Consider the following 21732-nt stretch of genomic DNA (forward strand, 5'->3'; position numbering starts at 1 on the left):
GGGACCTATAATACGTTACGCGAGGCGAAATTAAACGATTGTATAAATATATTACTAGTTATAAGTTGGTAGCATTAAATTGTATTCGATGAATTTACCGATACGAAGAAGTCCACGATATTCGTATATGTATTTATAAGACACCGATGATCGTAAAACGCCATTACGTTCTTTTCTATCATTCCAACGACCTTTTTACGTATGTTGTACCTTAGCTGCGTGTCTGTTATTAATGTTTATAAGTTTCTTTTTTATATCCCAGAATGTATAGCAATACGTGGTTTGTTGTATTCTTCTTCGAATAAAAGCACGCGAGCCCGCGTTCACACGGAGCAGTCTCGAAACAACAAACGAATTATCAAATCGGCCCCCGATCCAAGCTCCGCCGCGCAATATTACGTCGAGATCGTTACCCGCGCGTAAGGATCACAACCGGCGTTCGTTCGCTCGGTGACGATGAACGGTCCATGGTCATCCGGTACCGCGGCAACGGTGAACAAACAAAAATAAAAAAAAAAGAGAGACAAAGAATATGTCGAATCTAAATATCGTTGAAAGAATGGGAAATTATTTTGTGATACTTTCTTGCCAGAAAGAATACAACAGGCTAAAGCGAATACGATAAATGTAATGTTACTAATTAACACCTATGCAAATTAAATATTGTGTAATAGGAAGTCTGTTGACAAGGAGAAATAACGTGTACATTATGTATTGCCCTGTGGCATCAATAAACTAATAACTAACATAATGTAGCTTCTCTACATCATTATCTATTCTATAGGAAATCACGAAAACAAAAAATAGGGACGATATTTTAAATAGCAGATTTATTATAGTATCCTGTTACGACTTAAACAGACAATTATCTTATCGTTATGTACAAATGTTTATTTCTAATGCGGAGGATCGCATTCCTCACTGCCGAATATGGCTATAGTTTCCTTAAATAATATCGAAGCTGTGACTCGGAGCTTTATATCACATTGGTCGGTCCGTTTGGATTATTCGCTGGGGGACTTCTGGTCATCATTGACGCAACCTACGATAAAGTAATTATTATACACCGTACGGTGTTTACGGAATATTCGAAAGCTATAGTATATTCATCTACGAACATTTTGTATGACTTGTTTCCTGAGAAAGTCGCTCGTGGCCATAGATATATTTTTATCGTTTCCCATTTTGCATTTTACGTATCCGTACAGATTCGCGCCATTTAATACAATCGCGATGCAAACGAGTAGCAACCATTTAAATTTCAAGCCGAACAGAGCGATCACGAAAAATATCGACCACAAAACTGGACAGAGAATTAAAGCCAACCAAAAGATACGAGCTTCCGTGATATTTATCCGATTCTGTTGAACACCCTGAAACACAGGGTACATAGTAGACCTTGTATTTTACACCTAGTGCTTGGAATCCCTGGTAATATTATTTTACATACAATGGTGCAATACTACATTCTCGGGTAATTGCAAATATTTTTAAATAGATACAGTCAAGGAGATAAAATGTGGAAACTGGTAGTCCTTGGAATATTCTGTGTAGTTAAATTTAATTGTTCTTAAAGAATGAATGTAACTTTCAATTAAGCGAGCATTAATTCCTAAAGACATAAATCTATTAAGAAAGAATACAGCAAACCTTTTTAGATTCAAATACCCAATGACTTTTCCCATTATCGTCCACGTAATTCCACCACCTAAGACCAACCATTAGCCTTCCAGTAATATTTTTCACTGTCCAAAAGTCCATTGACAATAGTAATACCACTGTTACAAAACTAGCTATGAAACTATTCGAAAACCACCCACACAACATATAAACTACAATTGCTGCAGCTCTGAAGGCTAGATGAAATAAGGTAACGTATGGATGTCTAGAAAAATTGAAAGTATTGTCAATATAAAGCCTATATTCTAAATAACTTATGAGACTATCTTATGAACTATATACTTGAGTTTGCCAGCATTTTGGTTAGTCTCATCCTCCTCCCCAAATGCAATTGTATCGTCATCCATTAGCAAAGGGACCTGATGATAAAATGATGGAAATTTTAAAGAAGTGTATGATATAACTCTAACAGTTCTTGTACCTAAAAGTTTATCTAAACGGTTGACAGTCTATATAGTATTCTAGCATACAGTCTAAATAAACAATACAAGAAAATACAGAGTATAACCAAAAAACAAGAATACTGAATCGATGTCACTCAAAAATATGCATTACTCATGGAAAAACATGTATACAAATATATATAGTAGACGTCTGTAAAGAATAATGATATATACCGACTTGAACATATATTAATGTGCTTAGTATACGTACGGAAACTCACGAACGTCACTAACGAGTAGTCCGATACGGGAACGAAAGAAACGTCAAGTTCTTCAGTGTTAAATAACAATACACAAATTACGCTTTGACGTAAACCGATACAATAAAGTTACAACCAAAAAACTTGGCGTCGACGTATTAAATAGAATTGAATATATTGAAATGTTCCGTGCACCTACCGACGCAGACGCCATGTTAGCACGTTGACGGGACGGCAAGAAACGTCATCTTTTTTTATTTCGACAATCCACCGCATTCAAATGGCGTTACAGTTTGCTTCTACACATGTATATCGTCACTGTTTTTAAACGAAACACTGTTTTATTTGTATTTTATTTATATAAAACTATCACGACTTGATGTATGTCTTTTAAACTTCAACTTCTGTCCGCGGCGAAAAGGAAACTCAACCGGAAACAACTGCAAATCGATTTACTCATGATCGATCAGTTTATGACCGTATACGGTCCTATATGGTCCCTATAGGGGTAACGCTCGGCTCAATTGTAATTTTAGGAATGTTGATGCAATTTTTTTCCATTAACAATTGTTGGATAACAATCTACGATTTTTACTTTTAAATCTCGTACTTAGCGAGAAAAAAAATCCACGGAAAAACGTTAAAAAATCGATTCGTTTCTAAAAATCGCTAATCGATAATCGATTTTTTTTACTAATAGTGGATTCTTTACTTAGACTATACTACAACTATTTTGATCGAGGAAACCTGCCAAAAACGCTCAGCAATTAAATAATATAACAAATGTAATTTGTTATACACATAATATAACATTGTTTATTAACATTTATTCCTTAATGGGTTTATTAATAAATACTTTATAGTGAATTGCCGTCTTAGTCCATTAGGAGTTACATCTAACCGCTAGGTGGCGCCATAATTGATTTTAAAAATACGGTTTATTGAAACGGTAAAATATTAATTAATCAATGCCTTAATCAGTAAATGTTAATAAACAAGGTTAATGCGAAAGCTTCAATGAATAATCTGGTTCGATTGGGATTAATTAAAAAATGTTAAAAATCCATGGATCGTGTTTTAGTAGTAATGGAATTGCGATATCATATTCGAATAATGCGACCGTGACCAAACCGTCATCTGATTGGTGAATCTTCTTGCGCCCCTTATTGGTCGATAGCCGGAAGTGGCTTGTAAATTGCTGCGCTCCACATTAAATTGCATTAAACATGCAACCCTGTTTGAAGAAGGAGGGAACTGGAGGGATCGTTGGATACGATAATCGCGAGTCGGAGAATAGATTTACGTATTATTGTTCTTGTGTATTAGTGGCGTTAAAGCGGCAATAGGAACGCTGTTGCGCGCGCTAGTCGCCAGGCTAGTGGTAGTAGGAAGAGTGGTGAACGTAGTGCCGGCTACGATGGTGGTGGTGGTGGTGATTAAGATAAGTACGGGGGACTGAGTGCACGTCAACGAGATTTTCTGTTCGACGAGACAAGTTCTCGCGAACCATTCCCACCTCAAAGGATGTGTTAGCGAAACTTGTCGAAAGGTGTGGAACATAGAAGAACGATACAATGTTGAGGGATTACTCGCAGATCACGCAGGCGTTGTTGGGAACGTTATTTACGTGGGCTCTGACCGCAGCGGGTGCCGCACTCGTAATTGTGATTCGGGGAAAACAGGTAAGTTTTTCTCACTTTTTAATAAAAACCAATTCGATAATGCTGATAAAGCGACAACACTGCGCCACATATCTAGTGATAGTTTATCGATGTTACGAGTGCACTCGTTCCTAACCTTTTTTGCCAAGAGTATTCTAACCTTACCTGTTCCCATCTCCCATCGCGCGAACTGTCGCCCGTTTGAAAAATCGTTTATCTTGAACGGTAATTCTTTTAAATGTTACGATGGAACGTGATGGGTGTGATACTCTTTTGAAAATTATATTCGTAATGTAGATTTCCGCGTATCGTTACAATATATAATATTATTCATAAACGATAGAGATCCTGTTTGGAGAAATTTAAATAAAATCTCAAAAAACAGGACCTTGAAAGAAATTGTCTGTTAACCGTGACATTTATCCTCTTCATTTTGGCCGGTTCTGATTCCTTTTGTGCATAAATTTTCTTTGTGTCGTTACGACCTCCAAGCTCCAATTTGGAATAGTTTAAATGTATTTTTACCTAATACACTTGATTCAGGTTTCTGAAAAAAGTAGTCTCCGAAGGTTACAATTTAAATAACATTTGCATATGTCATGCATCAGTAATTTATGTGCTTAGTTTATTAGTTGTTCAAGCTATACTTAACGTTTGAATAAATTGAAAATTTAAATCGAGTCGATCTCGAAACTCGGCATTATCGAACAATGTTTGCGTTTTCCGATTTGGTGAATAGGTACCAACAGTTGCTTGTTGTTAAAGTTTTATTTGATAAGATTAGACGCAATTAAACGATTGCGAACAGAAACGTCCGCTTGTCGTCACGAACAAACTAATTTCATGTGTACATCGTGGGATTTACTCGCATTCCAAACGGTACGAAAAAAAACTCCGCTGATTTTTAACCGCTTCGAAAGAGAAATCTGATCTGTGTTAATAGCCTCAAGGTTCAGCGAGTTTCGCGACTTCTACGAGCTTTGTTTTGTAAACTGGATAGCTTCGTAGACGCAGCGATAGGGTATTCAGTGAAAGGGATCATCTAAAGAACCTGTGGATTCGTTTCTGTTTTAGCGTAAACTGTTGGACATCAGCCTGGGATTTGCGGCCGGCGTAATGATAGCTGCTAGCTACTGGTCCCTATTGGCACCTGCTATCGAAATGGCGACAGAGAGCAAAATGTACGGGGCGGACGGCGAATACGTATTCGTACCGGTCGGAGTTGGATTTCTCATTGGCGCGGCATTTGTGTATGGGACGGACGTGTTGATATCTTCCCTCGGCCTTCAGTCCCCTAATGAAATGCAAAACTAAAGAGTGACGAGGATTTAAACGATTATGATCCGTATTACGACGTACAGATTTCCGGTGGAAATGTATATACTCAATTTGAGTCGACGACCATCGATGGTATCTGATCTTTTTTCTTGTAACACATCCAATTCTCTCTGTAGGCTTGGAAAATGGGATCAGTTCACGACACGCGTGTCTTTGTTTATTGTCCATGTGTAAATGTCACTTGCCCCTCTTCGCTTTTTCGTATACAGCACACAGTTCGCTTGTTCAGGAATAAGAACCTCGTATACACGCGTTTTGGTACAATCTTATCTACCTATAGATGTGCCATTTCGGTCTGGCCAGTCATTTTTGTCTCGTTGCTTAGATTCCTTCCCATTATAGTAGAACAGTAATTGTTGTAAAAATACAGTATAAAAGTTTAAATCTTAACATTGAAATTTAGCTAGTACTACTAGAGAACGTTTGAGATTATTGAATTTATTAAGATTATTGAAGGTAATAATCACGCACTATAACTCGTACATTATAATGCACATCCCCTTAGCGTTGTGAATTCTATAATAATTAAATAAAAGTGTAGGTATTACTCGTAAACTTGAAACGAATTTATATTTCCAAAATGTGGTGGAGATAGCGACCCGATTGTTGAAAGAAGCACGTTTATAGGAAAGAAACGTGGCATTTCTATATTCTGAACGTAATATTTTGAATATGGTTTCATCGACTATATCGATAACATTATTCATTATTGCTTATTCCTGGAACATGCGTCGTCTTTTCTATCGTGTCTAATTTGTTTGTATTTCTGTGGAAAATAATTAATGGAAGCGTTTGTGCCTGTTAGCTGCTTGGCACTTATAAAACTTGTACAAACTATCGTAGCGTATGCATGTAAAGTGTTTCTACAACAACGTGTGGAACTGACAAACACAGAATCAGGAAAATTCCAGCCGCGTCTTAGCACTTCTTGCACGTGTAACTAATCACCATCGAAACAGAAAATGTCACCGCCATTGAAATAGATCAATTACACGAATTAATGACACCTATTGTTGAGGGGATTAACTTGTGGTTTGTGTTTAAACAAGTTCCACGCTTCTTAGAAACTGATCTTATTAATCCTGCCTGCGGATCTAACGAACAAACAAAAAAAGGTTGATAAGAGATTACCGGGTTTAGAGATTACTAAGCTGCACTGTGCTTCGTTTTAAAAGAGAATACACAAAATACAACAAGAGTGCCTTTGGTCTGGAAGCAATGGGTCATTTCATTGGTTCGAGTGATTTTTTATCGCCATCGCTGTAACGTTGTACTTTAATGTTTCCGTTGACATCGCGTTTACAGGTTTCAACGAGCAAAATACTCGAAGACGGCAAATTACAAGTATAAATAGACCGACAGATACAGATGAACACGAAGCAATTTACGAAGATCTGAATAACGAACGGAAAAACAATCAGTGGAGGAGAGTCTTGTTACTCGTCGTCGCCATTACCGTGCGTATCACTTGATCATACGTAATATACAAAACAACGTGATAAATTCTCTTATGCCTAACTTTCATTGTCTGTTTAGGTACACAATATACCCGAAGGACTGGCAGTTGGAGTCGGTTTTGCTGCGGTGGGAAGCAGCGCTTCAGCAACTTTCGAAAACGCAAGGTAAGTGACACGCTCAAGTTACTCGAACTAAGCAGAATACGCAGAAAAGCGTGTAAATTATCACGAGATAAGGAAATATCAGAACTATTATCGCATCGGCGATAATACAAGCAGAAAAATCTATATCTATCGTAAGTATTTTTATCCAAGAATTCATGTTCAACATGTTCGAATAACCGATTTCCATAAAGCGATGTTCGCACAGCATCGCTCGTGCGGCGGCCGCCGCTGCATCGTCGCTTCCATCAGCCTTTAATGCGTATAAACTGAAATAGTTCGCCTGGGATCAATCGTGCCTATTCAACTCATTACGCGAATCAGATGGGTTAAGTGCAATGTTAGCAGGGTAACGGATTTTAGTTATCATTAAACGGTTAAAAGGATCGCTCCGACAACCGCGAGAACGTAGTCTCTGGGTAAACCGTGGCATTCTTGTCGCATTGGTTAATCCCTAAAATTAGCTCGATCGCGATTTTAGAACCCATCCTCCGGTTTAGCAACTTTCACAGGCCTTGTGAAAGAACGTGACAAATCCTTGATATCTACATTTTTTCACGGTCTCTACAAGTGTGTAGAAAGGAAAGAAGAAGAAAAAAAACTTATCTTTCCCGCGGATACGATGGTGGGCGCGTTCACCCGGTGGTTCCATCGAACGTCGTTGGATGGCAGCAGCGTGAAATCACGCGCGTCGCATCGTCACGAACCCGTTCCCGTCGCGTGATAGGAGGTCCCCATGAATGAGTTCTATGGTGGTCGGCGGTGGCGGCGGCCGCGAGTGCCAGCCGCAGGCGAAGTTTATTGGCAGCGGTGGGTGCCCTGAGGCGAGGGGGAAGGGCACGTGTGGCCCTGGAATTCAACGAGCCCTAGGCGCCGCGCATTCCATTCCCGCTTTCCCCGCCCTCGTCTTGTCCCTCCTGGGACTTCTACCAAACTCGCTCTCCTTACCGCCTTTATGCCTTCGACTCCGAAACACCGAACACGCGCGATGTCTGTCCAACCAGCGAGGATGACGTACAACCGGACGGTTCGATCGGGATAACGTAATTTTTATTTCTGTAAAAGTCGATCAGGTCCAAATTGTAACACCTTATATATAGCGAATGTCAACGATAATCACCCTGTTGTATCCCTATATCGTCGAGCTTTACCCCCTTTTTCATCGACTCTTCTAAACATACCCCTTGGTCATTCTGCGTAGCCCTCCCCCCCGTTGGTTCAACGATCCGTTCGAATTTATATTTCTGGAAGACTCGTTTCTTCGCGTTACCACCGTATATTCCGCTCAAAGAATCGAATTCTATTCCGGTCGTGTGACTATGCGTTCGGAATTGTCCGACGAGCTTGCTGTAATCTTGCGTACCCAAGGGGAAAGCTGCGTTCACAGATCATTATCATAAGTATGGACGTGCACGTGAATCGCCACGCGCCCGTAAAACACTTATTTCCCATTCCGTTGCTCAAGACCTCCTCGTCGATTGACGCACATTGCCGGTTTCGCCGCGGCTGGTCGCGAGTTTTGCAGAGGCCGCCACTCTTTCGGGGATTAGACGAACGATCCGACCGCGGTAGATTTCGCCTGCGGTGAGGAGGAGGGACCGCGCGCGTTCGCCGAGGAATTCCAAGGCATTCAAACGACGGTGTCGGACGTCACAGTTAAGATCATCAGTGTCGGAAGCCCATTAACAATCCGTGGAATGAATGGACCGTGTCGGCGTTTTCTTTTCTCTCGCCGTGATAATTAAGAAATACAGCCGTTGAATTTCTCCATCCGACCGGCCTCCTGGACGTGCTCTCGGGATTATACGTTCGACGCATTGAATCCGCTTGGAAAGAAAGACAAAAAAAAAAAAGGAAGGTCACCGTGTAAATCGAGCTCAGCCACGATCGTTCGGGGTATCGTTGAAAAACAACGCTTCTTCGGGGATATTTTCATTTATTCTCGTATTCGATACGATAAACGACGCGACTCGAGGACATTATCGCGCAAGTTTCCCGGTTATGAATGAATCGTCGGTTCGGTCCGAAAGATGACCCCGGCCGATACCGGAGTCGTGCGTTGCGTATCACCACGCAGCGATTCGTGCTGTGCGTACATTCGTTATCGGTGCCCGTGTTCCTTTCGACGGCGTATTGTCCGAAAGGAGAACTCGCGGCGAAAATAATTATTTCTCCGATCGAATCGCGGCGAAACGTATTCGCGCGGGAAACGGGAAAAAAAACCATTGTCGACATCGTCGCAACGATGAATCGAGGTGTGCCATCGATGGGCAAAAGAAAACGCAACACTTTGCTCCTTGGAACATTTATCTTTACGTAGTTCACACCTCTTTCACAATCCCGAGTCACTTCAGAAGCGAGTGGTGCCACCTCTGGCACGAATCAATGTATGTGTTTTTTAAGTAATGGTAACAACTTATCTAAATTCTGATTCCTTCTTGGGGAATACAGTTCCATCTTTCTTGTAGCCATCGATTGAAGCCAATATTGATGAATTCTTTGTCCAAAAACTTCCCATATTACGCTATAATCAACCCTCAAAGAAGGGTTCTGTAAGGGTTCCTAAACTCTGCAGTAGATTTTAAGAACCACTGCAGATCTCTAACCTAGCCGGTTGTCATTGGGTCAAACTGACCCAGCATCCGCCGGGGGAGGGTCAAGTTTCCGAGGATCTCAGAGTCTACGCCTAATTAGGTACTCTGCTTCTCCCGATACTCGTCTCTGGTTCCGAATCGCGAACCAGTAGGGAGATATTACCGTAAAGATCGATCGTTTCCGCCCAAGTAATGCAACCAGTTCCGAGGAACGAGCCGGCGACGTGCGTCGTTGTCGTCGTCGTTCAGAAAATCACTGAGCCTTCAGCATTTATCGACCCAGCCATGCCCTTTTGTAGCCCAACCCGTTCGTAACAAGCGACATTCCATTCTCACGACGATTGCGATTAAGATCGCCTGTGTTCGTCTCTCGTAAGTTTTCAGAAGTATCGAAACACCGGGTGTCCCCTCCGAAAATTAATTGTGCTCCCCCGTTTCGAAACAAGAAAAATAAGTCCCATTTGATCGACGACGAGAAGTCGCTGTGCTGGTCACAATGTGTCTCTATAAACGGGTATTGAAAAAAAAAAAGGAGCGTCGAGAAAGAGATCGTTGCCACCGCTGCGTCCCGGTCAAGGAAAACGTCGTCGAGGCCTCCGTCATGGAAATGAATTTTTACGTAATGCCTCGGCGTCGTTGCCTTCCGATCGGTTTGCTCGAGCACCGGCTCGTAGCGTGCCCTTTCCGTGGAAAGGTAATTCATTCCCGAGACGCGGAGGGTGGAACAATCCACCGGGTTCCGGTCGGAGCGGCGAAAGAATCATGAATGAAACGTTTCGTAGCCTCTAACACCCGTTGCTCTCGCGTCCGTCTCTCGGAGCGTGACCGACAAAGACGGGACAAGAAATAGAGTAGAGGAAAAAAGAGATCTAAAGAGAGAGCACCTCTCGTAGGTAGAACGATGGAAAGGTGGGCAGCCGATAGGAACGACGATATTTGCACTCGTAAAACGCTCAAGGAGATCTGGTACTGAGTCACCCTACGAGCGATGCAGATTTTTCGCGGAATCTGGGTCCGTCGTTTCCCTTTTCCTTTTCTCTCTCCCTCTCTCTCTAATTCTTTTTCTTTGCATCCGAGTTTCGCCACTCGATCAACCGTTCTCCGCGGATGGACAACACGGGCTCGTCGGTTCTTTATTGCACCGCGAAAAATACCTGTGTAAGGTACACGAACTACCGTCCGTTGTCCATCTTTTATGGTCTGCGTTTAACGTTTCAGTACGATCCTCCGAATCGCACGTGTACGTCTGATTAATCGTCGTGATCGAAAAAAAGCGCGATTTTCGTGTTGTGTCATCGAGGTTTCTTTTTAACATTTCGTTTTATCGCGACGGTTTAAAGCAACGGAGGAAATTGGAAAGGGAATAAGGACGAAACGGAGACGGCGGTGGCGGAGAAGCTGAAGAAGGAGGAGAACGAGGGTGAGAGCGATAGCGTGCGTAAAAACAGAGGAACTACGGAGTGGCGGGTTGGCGTGGCACGTAGATGAGGTGGTGCTATGTTAAACATGGCGCCGGACAAAGCTGCCGACGAAACCACCTCATTTCAGTGCTATCCTCCTGCCTGTCTTATTATATACCGACCTGTAGTGCTCACCGCACCGCGGCCCCTCTCTGTCCCCTTGTCACTACTCTTCTCTTTTTACCTCCCCGCCCTTCCCCTCCTCGTCCTCTACCTTTTACCCTTTCTCTCCGAGCTCTATCTCCGCCATCCTTTTTCGACTTTGGCTTCGGAGTCTGGCCGCCGCCGCCGTCGCCGCATCGTTTCCTTCTCTTTTTCGTTTACCTTCGGAAACGTTATAGCGCCGTCTACCAACTATAAGCGTCGGTGGAACGACCACGCGATAGTTCGTTTAAGCCACCGCTTCGCGGCCGTACCAACGCGACTGTTCTTCGTCGATTGAAGGCTGTTCTCCTATTCACCTCTGTTAAAAGAATAAATCGAACTCGGAAATAAATACGACCTAACCGTCTTCACTCGAGGAGTTTGATCGTCCATAGCTGGTTAACCACGCGCGTCTGGTTAACGCTCGAGCCGCTACCGTCTCGTTCGGTCACCTCGACGATCATAAGCGTCCCGTTTTCGGACGTACGTATGTATAAACCCGAAGCGAAAATCGCTACCGTTCCACGGGAACCGTGTGTACGTATACGGCTTCCACTGTTCCCTTAATCGTTGCACTTTGTACCCGGTGCTTATCACACGCGGAAAGCCAGTTCTGACGTGTGTTAATAACGACGGAAGTCGGTTACGATATAGTACTTCCCGCTTAGCCGCCGTGCATAGTATTACAAGTGCACGTGCTGGCGCGCCGTGCGGTGGTGGCCACGCTCTGGGTCGCTACACGGAACCTATAACGCCTTCGCAACGTATAGACTGCCCTTTCCGTTGTCGACGGATTTTCGCTCGGTAACGAACGAGGGAAGGTTGGGGGGAGCTCTTATGGGGGTCTTCTTTGAAAATTCGCGACACCGTATCGAAAGGATGCTGCCGCGTACTACTCGTATTACCATTATTTTACGACAACTTCTCATCGGTTCCCTGTATAATCATTCAGGCACAGCCGTTCACGAGCGAGAGGTTCTGAGAACCGGACTCGCGAGACATTCTCTAGGCTAGTGACACGCCGATACTTTTCTCGTCTCGTGTTTCGCGTTCGTGCTCTTTCTCTTCTCTGTTTATCTGTCTTTGTCTTTCGTCTCCTTCCCGCTTTCCATCGGACGCGGAATCGTACCTTGACCGTTGACGGCGACACGTCTTGAAAGTTTAGACGTGATTCCAACCGTGTATAGTTATACTTGAGAAATTCACGTGGATCGACAGGGGGAAAAAAATAAGAACGTTTCGCAGCCCGTGGACAGACACGGGGGCGAGGGCGTCTGTTATCGCGGAATCCTCCGGCGGTTCCTCTCTTTCTCCCTTCCTCTTTGCCCTCCCCTCCCCCCTTCTCTCACCTACCGGTCGCCTCTCTCTGTTCTCCGTCTCCTTTCTAGCCGGTTAATTCGTTTCTCTTTCTCTGGCATCGGGCGATGCACCGGCGCGCACGGTGCAGCGGACTTTGCAATGCCTGGAATGCGACGGCATTACGCATGCGCGCCGCGTACCTTACTCGGAACAGACGAACAGCCGGATCCGTTATGTCCCTCTCGACGACGACCTCTCCAGGATCATCTGCTGCGCTGACTATTCGACAAACTAGCGTCTTTTTGCAAATCACAGACAGGTATCCGAGCGATGCGCTCGTGCTACCTATGTACCTCTGCCTACCTACCCGCGAGAGCGGGTTTTCTTCCTTCTGTGTCCACCACCGAGGGGAGGGGGGGGGGGAAGCACACCACCGGGTGGACAGTGGACACCTGCTTTCGGAATTCTCGCTCGCGAACGTGCCCTCGATTCGACCAGTGCCTTCTTGCCACGGAATGCGTTGCAATTAATGGCGAGATCGAGGCCCAATATGCATCTCCGTTGAATAATCGATCAATGGCCACCACCGATACACGGTACTTAGGTACGCCGCACCAACTACAGTCGCCTATACGCTTCGATTTCGCCTTACTAGAGCTGCCCGCCATTGCGAAACCTATCCGGTGTGTCGGTTTTGGACTCTCGCTCCCGACATACTTGTACCGCTAATTCAGAGGAGGCTGGTGTACAGGAGAAATGGAATCAAGTCTGACTAAGCCTCCGGTGAAAGATCGTACGGAGAAAGTTGTTTTTATGATTCTTCTAATGATTCGGAGCATTGCTTATCTAACTGGCTAATCGGAATAAAACTTGTACGGTTATCGTTCTAAGAGAGACGTCGTTTCTCTCTCTCTCTCTCTCTTTGTCGGGTCCCCTGGGCACGAGTGATCACGTGAAATGACTCCTCGAGGTGTATATTCGCGATTTGGCATTAGAAAACGCGCAACGATGCCGGAGATAATGTGGAGGAGAGTAGCGGGGTTGATCTTGGTCTTATGATTTTATGGTGTTAGGCCGTGGCTGGTGGCCTCGGGACTCGGAGCTGAGAAGAGCCGGAGAGCTCGCCTTGGCGTTGGTGGAATGCGGGACGGGCAAATCGCGGTCGGCCCGCTTGCGCCTCGTTCCCATGCATTCCTTACTCCCTCTCTCGTTTCTCCTCACTCTCTTATCTCTGCACCCCCTCCTTCATCTTTCTCTCTCTCTCTTTCTTAACCTCTCCTCCCCTTGCCAGCCTCCCCTCTCTCTTTCTCTCTCCTCCCTCCCCGTTTTTCTCTTGCTCGCTCCTTAGTTTTCTCATACAAACGCATTTGTACGTGTGTACGCTTGTCCCTCGTCGCGCATCTCTTTTCAACGAACGACCGTACGGAACGCGTGTTTGGAGCATACACGTACGTGTAAGGACACACACGTAACAGGCGGAGTTTGTTTTCTTCCTCTCGCTCTGTTCCCTCTCCCTGTCTCCTCCACCCTCCCTCTCTTTCTCTTTCTCTCTATCACTATCCCTCGTCTATCTCTGTATCTTTCAGGTTCACCAATCGCGCGGGCCCAGTCCATCCGAGAGAGAAAGAGAGAGATTCGTCGTGTTTCCTTCAGGACCGTTCCTCCTCGTCCTTTTGCTTCTCTTCCTCCTCCTTGATTTCCTCCTACTCTTCTTCGCCCGATATACACTTCCTTTAGAAGTCGACCCGACACGAAGGAGTCCTCGTTATGGTATCTCGACCGATCGAATTTTGCCTGCTAGCTGCCGCTCCGTGGCTCCAGAACCAGCCTCCGAAATCGATCGACGCGATCCTAGCCGCGAAATACGTTCTCGCCAGTTGTTTCCATACTTTCCTTGAAACAGTCTTTTCCAACCGAACCAATCCTATTCGAAGTCATTTTCAAACGCTTAACCACGATCGTCTCCGACCTTCCGTAAAAAAAAATGAAAAATGAGACGCTTAGCATAGATCGCGATCGAGCAGACTTCGATCGACGTTCGAAGGAAAGTCGAACAGCCATCATCGTCGGATATTCCTCCGGTCGAAGATCCCGGGGAAAGTAATTTACGATCCTTTGGGTCGTTGCACGACCACGGAGGCGAGGATAGGTGTTGCCACGTAAGGACAACCGCGGCCTTATGGAATGCAAAATGGCGACCGCCGCAGCGGTGCGTTCGACGAAGCTATCCTCGGACGCCATATTGGTACACACACCAGGGACGAAGTGTGCTGTTACGTTCGATAACCCGTTAAGTTCGTCGATATCAACGTCCCCTTGTTGTCGGCTCGATTTCCCTATTTTCATTAAGAAAAAGCAAATCTTCATGGGTGTCCGTTCGGTGGGACCACCAAAGCCGCCGCAGCGCGCGATCGAATATGCGTGTATAACGGTGTAGCCTGCGATACGAGTTTGACCACGGGAACCAAAACACACGCGTGCTACTTTTTTCTGTTTTTTTTTTTTTAATGGGTACCAACCAGTTTGGTAAGATCTCTTTCTTCTGCTAGGAGAAATCTTGAATTTTCGGCTCGAGACAGCGCGACGCCCTCGCGCGGAATTCCTAGACCCGGACGTGTCGTTTAAACGGCGAAACTTTGGACCCGTGATCTGTTTTGATTCGTGAACGGGTTTATCCACGAGAAAAATGAAACAATAAATAATCATGCTCGCCCGTTACAAGACTTTTTGTTCTCTCTGTTTCGCGAATCGCGTAGAAGTAGCGATGTCGACACGATCAATGCTTTCTAATCTAGAAACAAGCGGCACTCGAGAGAAAGAAGGAGATAACCGCTAATGGCCTTTTCAAATATTACTTTGGCAGACGTACGGCAGTCGGAATAATCATTCGTAGACCGTTAATTTTGATTATCAACGTCGGTGAAATAACGGAAACGGAAGTTGAATTCCTGGAACCGTGTTCTACATCGATTTTCCAGTGATACAATTCAGTTGGAATAGGGGAGGATTGGTGTCCCTTGGATACGGACTTCGGTAAACTCGAGGAGGATCTGTTCCTGCGTCGAGTACTCGACGATACTTTCTCCCGGATTCCAAGCGCGGAGAAGCGAATATTCTCGGCGATATCTTCGCTCCCTTAGACTTCTGCTTCCTCCTTTGTAAGGATATCTATACTCGGCTTCTGTTCTCGTAACTTAGAGCCTATCCAGTTCCGTCGTAGACGGTAGATCTCGTGGTTTAGTTGCATTCGCGTTGAAACTTGACTGCGAGTTGTCGGTCTCCGGCGAGGCAATCGATCTACCGATGTAGAATCAGCGTCGAATTTACGAGAAGGAACGTCGAGTACCGTGATACAACCGACCGCGTTTGAAAGGGAATTATTTCACGAACTGGAAGAGGAATACAGAAATCGTCGTCTATTTTACCCATCTAAAAGTAGTGCCGTAGGTAGTACTTTTCCACGAGTTATTCGCTCCCCAACCTGTGTGTTCCGAACGACGCGTCGACATCAATAACTCGATAGGAGAAGTGTTGCCCGCGAGTATCAGGAAACCGATAACGATGCTCGACTAACTTCTGCCTTATCGTCCAGGCATCTTTAACAGAAGAACACAAGATCCACGCGGGATACAGTATCCCGAGGCGTACAGTATGCACGAGAGCGTAACGTTCTCTTTTTCTCCCTCGAGTCATTATTGGTCGTCGGGCGTGTGTTTCCCGTATAGAAAAACAGACCACGTCGATCGTATTATCGTCTAGCCGCGTGGCCAACGTATACCATCCGATCAAGATTGAAAGCGGTGGTAACGACCAGCCCGGCGAGAAAATCAAACGCGGATCGCGAGTAGAGCGTTAGTCGCCGCGTCAGCCTAGCTGTCTGGTGGGACACGATCAACGGCAGACGACCGGACGAGTGTTCGCGACCCTGACCGTGGAAATCGGGAGAAGAACTCAGGAAGGAAAAGAAACCGGCCTGTGTACGTACGGATCGGTTTGGAAGGGGAGCCGTAGCGGCGGAAAAGAAGAGAGGAGGTGGCGGTGGAGCAGAAACATGAAGAATCAAGGGGAGAAGGACGAAGTGCGCCTGGCCGAAAGAAAGAAAAGTATAAGAAGGTGAAGCCCCCAGAACGGAGAGGAAGGGGACGACGATCATTCTCGGAACTCGGGTGACCTCCCCTGGTGCAACTGGCGAACAGCCGGACCCGACGGGTTAACTGTACAACCACTTATGTACCTCGATGCTATAGGAATGCGACGACGATCCCCGTCCCATGAAATAACGCGCGCTACACACCGCCGCTGCATGACATACCATACCATGTGCTCTCTTCGGGACCCTATACGAGGAGGAGGCGCACCCGCGGCCTATACCGGTGGTGGTGATCCTGCATCGGAAGGAGGAGCCTTGGATCACGTCATTCATTCACCTGCTCTCGGGGCCACCTCGCCAGGTTGCGCGCTCTTTGCCAGCCGACCGCTGATCTATTGTTCCGTGGAAATTCTAACCGTTCGTCGATCGACGATCCTACGCGTCAGATCGCGAAACACGCCGCCACCTCGTCAGGCTTAATACCTTCAACGTGGTTGATTCGAGCTTTTTCTGCCCCTCTATCTCTCCCCCGTTCTACCTATCCGTACGCACCGCGCCTTCATCGCGTTTACCTTCGGAGTATATGGCGACTTTTTCGCCAGTAGTTAATCCCCAACGACTACCACGATGTGTTCCCTTTTCTCGCGAGCCTGGTCGTCGCTTACTCGTGAATTAAATTGCGTTCGTGCGACTCGCCGTGAATCCTAGGCCTGCTACGAAAGCTAGGTCATCCGAGACCTTCGGTTACCGCATTCCTCCCGCCTGGAACGGAACGTTTTTCCTCGTCCTCCTAGTTTTACCAAGTATCCAATCTCGCTACACAGCCACTCATTCGGATGGGGGTCTGTCTTCTTCACGATGAATCTCGGTACCGTTCTCTTTTGCTTCTTACAGTTCAAAATCAGTTCCCTATCGACGCGCGATCGTTTTGTCGGTCGATTTTTGTGCCCCTAGAAGACTCCCGCTTATCGGAAATTCTGGCCGTTTTCCTAACCCTTTTCTGTCGTCTTCCCACGTGTCGTTCACCCCTTCCGAAGAATAGACACCTCGATACCCTACGAGAAAGCGAAATCCGCGTGATCGACAATTACGAGAGCGTAGAACCCAGGCTACGATTTAAAAGTCTCGAAAGGCCATGGAGTGGCAGTGCAATATGTGTCTTGTCTCTCTGTACTCGAGTGTTACGTATACGTATACACGATCGTGTTGGTTCATTCACCTGCTGCGTGGCTCGCTCTCCTGAGTTCCCCGTGCCGCCTCCTCCTCCTCTTGGCTTCTTTCGTTCAGTCTGTCTGGCTCCCTTCATTATACTCCGCCGTATTAATCCTTGAACCGTAGATCATGATTACCGATCCACACAAGTCCGAATCGCAAAGACCAGCAACGTAATGAACGTTACTCCAACCGTTCCTAACCGATCGTTTCGAACAACAAACTCTTTGCAATTCCCATTAAGAGCTTGAACGATCGAATTTTCACCGAAAATAGAACGATCTACGAAACATCGTCTTCGTGAATCGAAATACCAAGGGGCCAATGGAATTGCTTGGCGGTCGCGGATGATAGCTAGATTACCTTCCAGCGTTAAGCTCAAAGTAGCCAGTTGGAACAGCCGTCTAGGAAGCCTCCTCGCGGCGGCCACCGTAGCACTCGGCACGGTCGGATGGAAAAATCTAGAGAATGTCGAAGCCCGTCAACCAGTTTCAAGAACTCACCGCGACCAGAGGAGAGTGTGCAAGTTGGCTCGTGCAGAGCCACCTTGGTTTTATTCTTATTCTTTATCGTTACCCCAGCCAGAACTGGCCATCATTTTCGAGCTGCAACGACGGCGGCGTTAACCAGCCTTTGCCTGAACCGTAAATAAAGGAGACACGTCCCTAAGTCGCTTTTTTTTCACGCTTTTTTTTTTTGTTGCAGGAACCTCGCGATCGGAATCGGCATTCAGAATTTTCCGGAGGGATTAGCGGTATCTTTGCCCCTACAAGCGGCCGGTATCAGTACCTTGAAGAGCTTCTGGTACGGTCAACTCTCGGGGATGGTCGAGCCTCTCGCCGGCGTCCTTGGTGCAGCCGGAGTCGCGCTCGCTGAACCTGCGCTGCCATATGCACTTGCCTTCGCGGCCGGTGCAATGATCTACGTCGTGATCGACGACATTGTCCCGGAAGCGCACCAAAGGTACGTACTTTTCACGCTTACCAGAACTTACCAATGTTCAAAAATCCACAACGATAACAACTCGATAATTATCGAAGTTAAATGCTTCTTTATTCTTTTTTTTTTTTTAAATCAATTTTACATTCTCCGCCGCCTCTCCCTGTACTTCTCACCGTTCCTCACCTCGTTTCCCCGCGAATTAAAATAATCAATTGACCGATGGAACCAAATTCGTAATTTTAAACGATGGACGCGGTAATTCGCGCGAAGCTGAACCAATGACGATTGTCTATCGTCGTCTACAGTGGTAGCCACACACACGGTGTCGCGTTATACATACGACGAACGTATTCGGGAACGATTACGGTACAATGGCGCGTGACGGCAGTGGCGTAGTTAGAGCGCTGCGGCGTCGGTAAAACGGACGTGGCGAATTTCTTTCCCAGGCCCGACGGTGTCTAGCTGGAACGCGCATTGTCATTATAATTGGCTTCTTTTGTATTTCGTGCGATCTAACCGCTCTGCCCGGATACCCGGCTCCACTGTATACATATACGCGTCTCGCAAACACTCCTGAGACAGTAGACCGAGGTTCGCTCCCTCGGGAACCCTCTGGGGCCCCGGAAAACACAAAAGTGAAAATGGATCTCTCTCTGCCCCCCCCCCCTGGCTTCCCCTGTACGGGTGAACCGTTGCTCGACCTCCAAGTGGCAACGAGCGCCCGTTCGCTCCGTGTACACCGTCGTGTGATCTTTTCCAAAACACAGACAGAGAGAAGGATAGATAGCTAAGGAAGAGAGAGTGCAATAGTCGGTTCTTTGCCGCTTTGCTTTCTGGTTTAGCAGGCCGACGAACGAACGTGTGACCTCGGGAAAGGCAAACGCCGGAAGACGCCTGTGTGAAATCTATTCGCGGCGACTGGGATCGATAGCGTGAAGGGACAAGGACGAGACGAGGTTGGTGGTTCGCGAGGTGATTTCGACTAGTTTAGGCCCCTCGCCTACTCTCGGAATCGAATTTTTCTCGTGGAAGAGGCTGGCTTTCGTAGGTCGTCGGATTCTTAGAACCGAGATCGGCTCCTGGACATTTGCATGTGCTCTGTGCTCGGTGAAAAGGAATGCCTGCCTCCTCGGCTGTGTTCGTGTCGTCTTCCAGCGATCGCCTACTTTTCGACGACTAGATCGAAAATCCTAAACGGAACACGAGTTCTTCGGTTCCAGGCAACGCGAAGATAAGTCGTGATCTACGCGATAAATTTCACTGGGACTGAGACGAAAATCGGGATTTATTTCTGATTTTTTATTTTTTTTCCTCGATTCGCAACAAGACAGAAACCGATCGCGAACGACTAACGATCGCGTACCATCCGTTTTTCGGGACGCGATGAGACGGTAATGGCTAATAAAAATACAAATATCCGTGGCACACACCGAAAAGGGGGTATTTACCGCGCGGATATGATTGATGTGGTAGAACGCCCACCGAAACACAACGGCGCGTTTCGCCGGCCGTTAAAATTGATGGCCGTGTATAATTTACGAAATCAACAAGCCGTGACGTGCAATACCCGGGTACGCGGGTCTGTGCTTTGTGCGTGCTTAATCCACTACTTATGCCCCGCGAAAAACCCCTTTTATTTCTCGCCATTTCGTTGTACCTCCCGGCGTTCCGGACACGTTCGTTACCGGCGGTACACGAACGATCCTCAACATCGCCGATCCAAGCTTCTTCCGTTGCACTCACCCTCCTGGCTTGATTTTTCCATTGTTTCCTCGATTGTGCATCATCGAACCATACCGATCCGTTTCGTCGGATGATGGACCCAGACTCTTTCCTCCTCCACCTAGAATCCATCACTGGAAAGGAGAGCATGCTTGATATTTGGCGAGGATGTCATTGAAAGTATCTTCGTTTTTGATTGCAGTGGAAACGGTAAACTCGCCAGCTGGGCAGCCGTCGTTGGTTTCTTGGTAATGATGTCCCTAGACGTTGGATTAGGGTAAAACGACGACCTCGTCGAGCAAAATATTCCGCGAGGGAATCGATTCCCCCCTCTGCGGATAAGGCAATCGGTAAATTGCTAATCGTTCCTCTCCCGTTTTTAGACGCGCTCGAGATACCGCACACGCGGCAATCTCGGCGCCATGCAACCACAAGACGATTCAATGTTCGATCGAATTTCCGTGCGATCGCCATGAATCGGCGTCGAAACGAAGTATCGTGGGATCGTGCGCGGTTCCCCGCGACGTAAGCTATCGAAATCGGTCTTCCGTGAATCTAGCCTTCGTTCGATACGATTCAGAAGTCAATTAGATCAACTAGACGACGACCTTCGGCGACGCTTTAGATGTTATTACGTCGCGCGTTATACGAATCATCGAACGGGAGCTCACGATCGGACATTGAAATCGGTTCTCTCAGGGAACATTATTCCATGGATCTTGTTTTCATTCGACGCTAATAATCGCAAAGATCAATGCATCGTGTACCGCGGCACACCAAACAGCCTGGGTGGCTTCGATGGCTGTAACATTTTCAATTTCCCGTGCAGCGTCGAGAAAACGAGAATAATTGCTTCTCGAGATTTTCCTGCCGTCAAACAAAATCGTTAATTAATCATTCCTCGTTATATCTATTAGAAAAATAGTAAAAGAGAGAGGAAAAAACCGAAGCGATGCGGGTCACATCGCGTTCACTACTGCCTTTTGGAACTGAAACTACTGAAAAGAACTGCGGACAGTATTTAAAAAATCATGGATGATTGTCAATCACGACGTAAACAAATTATATTTCGCATTTCGCGCACGTTTATCGAGAAGATTTCGAGATTTTCCTAAAGATCATCGCGAAGAGTCGCGGTACAGTTCCTTGTTGTCGTTTTGTGTGAGTTTTTGAGTAGCTTTCCGAAATAATTTGTTTTTCCACGGAAAATAGTACGAATGTCGCAATCACCAGAGGTATCACTCTCACTGCGACACGCATGCTATCGCCTCCCGAGCATGCTGGGTAGGTAAGTGCACGCATATTTATCACGCTGTATCCGCGGACAT

The 21732-nt window shown here is 46.2% G+C and overlaps 2 protein-coding genes across 2 annotated transcripts; one reads left to right on the forward strand and one right to left on the reverse strand.

Annotated features, from left to right (window-relative positions):
- Positions 1-819: 819 nt before the first annotated feature.
- LOC107194156 (uncharacterized Golgi apparatus membrane protein-like protein CG5021) lies at positions 820-2530 on the reverse strand. The gene is made up of 5 exons (XM_015583725.1): positions 2335-2530; positions 1963-2039; positions 1651-1885; positions 1119-1361; positions 820-1042 (listed from the first exon to the last, which is right to left on the reverse strand). Exons 2-5 carry the CDS (start codon positions 2025-2027, stop codon positions 977-979), a joined length of 609 nt encoding a protein of 202 aa, XP_015439211.1. The 5' UTR covers positions 2028-2039; positions 2335-2530; the 3' UTR covers positions 820-976.
- Positions 2531-3572: 1042 nt separating this feature from the next.
- Positions 3573-21451, forward strand: LOC107193999 (zinc transporter ZIP11). The gene is given in 7 exon segments (XM_015583553.1): positions 3573-4005; positions 5059-5279; positions 5282-5394; positions 6628-6779; positions 6859-6944; positions 18446-18703; positions 20607-21451. Coding segments are annotated over 7 exon segments (1017 nt in total). The 5' UTR covers positions 3573-3897; the 3' UTR covers positions 20686-21451.
- The last annotated feature ends 281 nt before the right edge of the window (positions 21452-21732 follow it).

This window comes from Dufourea novaeangliae, unplaced genomic scaffold (genome assembly GCF_001272555.1).
Source record: "Dufourea novaeangliae isolate 0120121106 unplaced genomic scaffold, ASM127255v1 scaffold21, whole genome shotgun sequence".
Classification (NCBI taxonomy): domain Eukaryota; kingdom Metazoa; phylum Arthropoda; class Insecta; order Hymenoptera; family Halictidae; genus Dufourea; species Dufourea novaeangliae.

Coding starts and splice junctions, on each gene's coding strand:
- LOC107194156 (XM_015583725.1), bottom strand. CDS start 2,027: ATGGATGACGATACAATTGCATTTGGGGAGGAGGATGAGACTAACCAA. Junction 1,886..1,962: donor CAAAATGCTGGCAAACTCAA/GTATATAGTTCA, acceptor CAATTTTTCTAG/ACATCCATACGTTACCTTAT. Junction 1,362..1,650: donor GGGTATTTGAATCTAAAAAG/GTTTGCTGTATT, acceptor GGTGTTCAACAG/AATCGGATAAATATCACGGA.